This window comes from Oncorhynchus clarkii, chromosome 29 (genome assembly GCF_045791955.1).
Source record: "Oncorhynchus clarkii lewisi isolate Uvic-CL-2024 chromosome 29, UVic_Ocla_1.0, whole genome shotgun sequence".
Taxonomy (NCBI): Eukaryota; Metazoa; Chordata; class Actinopteri; order Salmoniformes; family Salmonidae; genus Oncorhynchus; species Oncorhynchus clarkii.
Window position 1 is genome coordinate 14,592,159 of NC_092175.1, and position 6,141 is coordinate 14,598,299.

At 41.1% G+C, this 6,141-nt stretch overlaps 1 protein-coding gene across 5 annotated transcripts in view; it reads right to left on the reverse strand.

Moving 5' to 3' along the window:
- Window positions 1–5,261, reverse strand: part of LOC139388648 (trafficking protein particle complex subunit 13-like) — a 32,047-nt gene extending 26,786 nt beyond the window's left edge. For 2 of the 5 annotated variants that reach the window (XM_071135440.1, XM_071135439.1), the window contains exon 1: window positions 5,162–5,216. In XM_071135440.1, coding sequence (XP_070991541.1) covers window positions 5,162–5,207 — 46 coding nt within the window. In that variant the 5' untranslated portion in view covers window positions 5,208–5,216. Of the gene's footprint in view, window positions 1–2,037; window positions 2,119–5,161 lie in introns of those variants that run through there. The other 3 variants (XM_071135443.1, XM_071135441.1, XM_071135442.1) reach the window with 3 other exon arrangements.
- Between the last annotated feature and the right edge of the window lie 880 nt (window positions 5,262–6,141).

The window sequence follows — 6,141 nt, forward strand, 5'->3', positions numbered from 1 at the left end:
TAAGTATAAAAGGTACCCAGCTCCCAATCAAGTTAGGCCTGGCCATGTTTGTTTTTGCCCTGTGTTACCACACACACATCAGCACACGCACACACAACCCATCTGTTCTGAATATTTGTTAGTGATGTTAATACTGAATTTGATTTATGGGGTCTTTTTATTCAGTTTTAGTGGGGGGTTTTCACAGGTTAGAAAGGATGCACCTTAAAAGGGAACAAAATTGTCTGAAGTATCTATTTTCTGAATTTTGGTTGCATTCTTCACTTCTCTTGATAAGAAATGTGCTGAAAAACCCAAAGTAAACCTGGTACACAAAATGTTTGAAATGTCTTTAAATAATATCTGAGGTACAAGGGTAGAGAAGGGAAAGAAACACTTACTGGGACTGAATGACCTCTGACCTTTGTTCTGACTTTCTGGTGTGGCCTGATCACCCTCACTTGAAGCATTGGGTGAGATTTAAATGTGATATCTAAACACTAACGATTAGGAAAAAGTTTATAATATAGCAATAGTCATATTCGGACCATGAGAAGGGCAGAGAGCGCTGCCCCTGAATGAGGGACACCTGTCTCTAGTCTATTTTACTATTCCTTGAATTACCTAGTGGGATTCAATCAAGTAAAAATTCACTTATCAAAGGTTGTAATTCTAATTTAATTTGTTATCTCGATTTAACAGGCAATGTTGTTGTTTATTTGGATGTGAGTCATGTGTTGTGATAGTTACTCCAAATGGATTGAAGTTCTCACCACCTCGAGTGATATACAGCGCATTCAGAAAGTATTTAGACACCTTGACTTTTTCCACATTGTTACGTTACAGCCTTATTCTACAATTGATTAAATTGCTTTTTTTAATCATCAATCTACACATAATGACAAAGCAAATTTTTTTGCAAATGTATTAAAAACTAAAAACTGAAATATCACATTTACATAAGTATTCAGACCATTTACTCTACTTTGTTGAAGCACCTTGGGCTGAGATGAATGCTTGGAGTCTTCTTGGGTATGAAGCTATAAGCTTGGCACACCTGTATTTTGGGAGTTTCTCCCATTCTTCTCTGCAGATCCTCTCAAGCTCTGTCAGGTTGAATGGGGAGTGTTGCTGCACAGCTATTTTCAGGTCTGTCCAGAGATGTTCGATCAGGTTCAAGTCCCGGCTCTGCCTGGGCCACTCAAGGACATTCAGAGATTTGTTCCGAAGCCACTCCTGCGTTGTCTTGGCTGTGTGCTTAGGGTCGTTGTCCTGCTGGAAGGTGAAACTTTGCGCCATTCAGGTCCTGAGCGCCCTGGAGCAGATTTTCATCAAGGATCTCTCTGTACTTTGCTCAGTTCATCTTTCCCTCAATCCTGATTATTCTTCAGGTCACTGCTGCTGAAAAACATCCCCACAGCATGATGTTGCCACCACCATGCTTCACCGTAGGGATGGTGCCAAGCTTCCTCCAGACATCACGCTTGGCATCCTAGCCAAAGAGTTCAATCTTGGTTTCATCAGACCAGAGAATCTTGTTTCTTGTGGTCTGAGTCTTTAGCTGCCTTTTGGCAAACTCCAAGCAGGCTGTTATCTGCCTTTTACTGAGGAGTGGCTTCCATCTGGCCACCATAAAGGCCTGATTGGTGGAGTGCTGCAGAGATGCCGGTCCTTCAGGAAGGCTCTCCCATCTCCACAGAGGAACTCTAGACCTCTGTCAGAGTGACCATCCGGTTCTTGGTCACCTCCCTGACCAAGGCCCTTCTCCCCTGATTGCTCAGTTTTGCTGGGCGGCCAGCTCTAGGAAGCGTCTTGGTGTACCAAACGTCTTCCATTTAAGAATGATGGAGGCCACTGTGTTCTTGGGGACCTTCAATGCTGCAAAAAAATGTCATACCCATGGTATATGGTCTGATATACTACGGCTGTCAGCCAAATCAGCATTCAGGACTCAAACCACCTAGATTATAATTGATTTTATAAAACATTATGTTTCTTTCCCATTATGTATTTATCAGAGTTATTGACCTCTCAATAAGCCAGATTCGAGTAACTTACATTGTGTTTCTGAAACTTGATGCAGCAGCCTGCAGCGCTATCAATCGGAAATGGGCAGCTCGTGGTGCTGAAAGTAGGCAGCTGAAAGTATGCAAATTCGAGTAGGCATAATTAATTTAAACTGTCTTCATTGTAATTGGAATTTACTAGCAACAAGAGGGTTTTGTGTTGGTGCCTATTTCTTCCTATTTAATACATAAGATCTAGGACTACCTGTTTGAAAGAAGAGATTAGGCTATAGGCTGCTACATCCATACATCCATCCATTTGCCAGTCAATTCCTCCACACACCATGCACCCTTTAAATAGCCTACCTCCATGTAAGTGAAGGGCTTTTAAGTAAAATCCAAAACTCGAATTGAGGGGGTATGAGAGGGTATGCTATAGGCCTAACTTTAATTAAAGAAAATGTCAAAAAGCACAAGCTTACCCCTTGTTAATTTAAGTTTAAAAAAATAAAATGGATTCCGATTACATAAAGTGGACCGAGATGCTTTATGCTAGAAACAAGCTGTAAAATACCCAGGAAAGACATTACTCCCATACTGCATATAGGAATATCATTGTTTCGTTTCTTTTACATTCAGAAGCTGATGCCTCAATCACACTGTCAGTGTCAATGCATTTTGGTACACCAGAAGTATATTTATTTCCAATGGAATGCTGCATTTGCCTAGCAGCATTAGTTTGCAGAGGCAGTTGCAGTGCGTTCTGTGTGGTGCATACGTTGGATTTATCAAACGTATGCATCAAATTGTATGCGTAGACAGCTTTACAGAAATGGTAGAAGGTGAATGTTGAACTTTTGTTGCATACATACAATATATATACACAAAAGTATGTGCACACCCCTTCAAATTAGTGGATCCGGCAATTTCAGCCACACCTGTTGCTGACAGGTGTATGAAATCAAGCACACAGCCATGCAATCTCCAGAGACAAACATTGGCAGTAGAATGGCCATACGGAAGAGCTCAGTGACTTTCCAACAAGTCAGTTCATCAAATGTTTGCCCTGCTAGAGCTGCCAAGGTCAACTGTAAGTTTTGTTATGGGAAGTGAAAATGCAACAACGGTTCAGCCGTGATGTGGTAGGCCATGCAAGCTCACAGAGCGGGACCGCCAACTGCTGAAGCACGTAAAAATCATCTGTCCTTGGTTGCAATACTCACACCAGAGTTCCAAACTGCCTCTGGAAGCAACGTCACAACAATAACTGTTAATCGGAAGCTTCATGAAATGGGTTTCCATGGCTGAGCAGACGCACACATGCCTAAGATCACCACGCACAATGTCAAGTGTCAGCTGGAGTGGTGTAATGCTGGCCGCCATTGGACTCTGGAGCAGTGGAAATGCATTCTCTTGAGTGATGAATCACGCTTCACCATGTGGCAGTCCAACGGACAAATCTGAGTTTGGCAGATGCCAGGAGAACGCTACCTGTTCAAATGCATAGTGCCAACTGTAAAGTTTGGTGGAGGAGGAATAATATCTGGGGCTGTTTTTCATGGTTTAGGCTAGGCCCCTTAGTTACAGTGAAGGGACATTTTAACACTACAGCATACAATTACATTCTAGATGATTCTGCGCTACCAACTTTGTGGCAACAGTTTTGGGAAGGCCCCTTCCTGTTTCAGCATGACAATGCCCCCGTGCACAAAGCGAGGTCCATACAGAAATGGTTTGTTGGGATCCATGTGGAAGAACTTGACTGGCCTTCACACAGCCCTGACCTCAACCCCATTGAACACCTTTGGAATTAATTGGAACGCCAACTGCAAGCCAGGCCTAATCACCCAACAGCAGTGCCCAACCTCACTAATGCTCGTGGCTAAATGGAAGTAAGTCCCCACGGCAATGTTTCGACATCTAGTGGAAAGCCTTCACAGGAAAGTCGGGGCTGTTATAGCAGCAGCTCCATAACTTCATATTAATGCCCATGATTTGGAATGAGATGTTCAACGAGCAGGTTTCCACATACTTTTGGTAGTTTATCTAGATGATGCTGCATACCATTTTGCACAATGACAGTAAGTGTGATTGAGGCGTGAGCTACAACCTTCTATAGCTGAGGAGACAAAAAAAATGGACTTTACTTGGTAAGCAATGTAATTCTGTCATTATCAATTGATTAAGCTATTCACTTTCTGTACAATAGACAATGTTTAAACCCAGACAGCTTTTAGGGAAATACTTGTGACCTTCTCTCGTTGGGTTAAACTACAGAAGAAGAATAGCCAGCAGTTAAAGTTTACATTTTTCTGCATTGTTAGGCCTCTGTCTGGGGTGGAAAGGTAGGCCTAACTTTTGAAAGTATCATGCCCAGATTCCCAATGATGTCTCAGATTTAATTATTTGCAAACAGGGAACGTTTTGTTGCAAACAAGACACAATTATTTGAAATATGACAAAATGAACATATGTCTATCTCTATCTCTATGTCCATTCTAATCCTGTAATTTCGGTAACTTGTGTGGTATTAAAGCATTCTGCTAATGTGTAAAAGTACATGAAATGTTTATAAAAATGTTTTTTTTTTATTGGACCTGAAAATACGATAATAGATCAAGGCAATGCTTTTACTATAAACAAGATCTTTCCACCCCAACTCTTGTCCACGGTGGTTCGCGAACCCACAACCTTCTGTCCTGTGCGCTATCAACATTGTGATGTAAGGCTTACAAGACCAAGACTAGTTTCTAAAACTGCATATCTAAGGCTCTAGACATAGTTTGCAATTTGTGCATGATATGGCAAATTATGTGACAGAATATTGGTAACGTTAACGTTTGATAGTAGCTAGCTAATGTTAACAGTCGTTACGCTAATAAGGTTGGCTCTCGGAAGAAGAAAAAAGACAACTAAAACAGCTTGCTGTTGATTAGGGGTTACTCGATACTAGCTACGCATTTAGCTAGTTTGTTCATCATATTCTTATTTGACGTTTACTTGGCATCTATGTTAGCCACACATTAGCAATTAAGTTAATTGTCAGTCTCAGATGTAAACAACCTCTTCTTTTCAGATATCAACATAACGGACAAATCAAACGCGACCCAAATGAGTATATTGCTTAAGTATATTGTTTTAAACAATGTTATCATATATTTAACTCAGTAAAATACCTTTCAATGCAAGTAGATGCTCTTGTTTTGCCTGATTTACTTCCATTATGTCTGGAGTTCGGTTGAACTTTCACCTGGTCGTTACAACAGCCACAAATCGCTAAACCCCGCCTATTTCTACAATTGATCTTCTTAAAATATGATTTTAAATTTAGCCACACTGCTAACCTTATGCCTAATCCTAACCTTAAATTAAGACCAAAAATATATTTTTAGTTTTCATGCATTTTTACGATATAGCCACAAAGTTTCTGTACTGTCTTTGATATAGCCAGAGAGGAAGAGGCGAAGCGAAAGGGATAACAGGGACCAAAATCTGTCTTCTCCAGCTGGTGGCGTTAATTTTGCTCACCAAGCGAGGAGTTTTTGCCAATTTCGACTTTGTGGCTGTTGTAACTAGTGACAACCCTTTCATCTCGCAATATCAGTCCCCGTGATAGCATTGTGGTACACAGGTGTCACGTCAAATTTCACGTCCCTACCTTAAACTAGTGATGGGTCTTTCGCGAATAAGTCTAAGAGCAGGATCACATATCAGAATAGCCGAATCTATTTATAAAAATATATACAAATTAAGATATGAATAATAAAAATATTTAAATGAATATAATTAATTAATTCAAAGAACGAAAAAAAAATAATAATAATATAGGCCTAAATGCTCAAGCGCACACACATTCGTTCTGACTGTCAGCTCAGACTAACAGCCTCACCTGTTGTTCCTGTCAATCAGACACGCAGTGTCAACCAATGAACCAACCGTGCGTGAGGGACGGCGGAGCCAACTCACTCACAGTCACACACTTAGCAGCCGAGGAGAGAGGAAGCACAGCTGTGAAAACAACAGCTGGAAAATGAGTCATCAATGCCGAACAACAATCGTTCGGTGGCCTGCAACTGCTCTCAAACGCTAGTAAAACTAAATGCATACTCTTCAACGCACCCGACCGCTCGACAAGCATCACTACTCTGGACGGTTC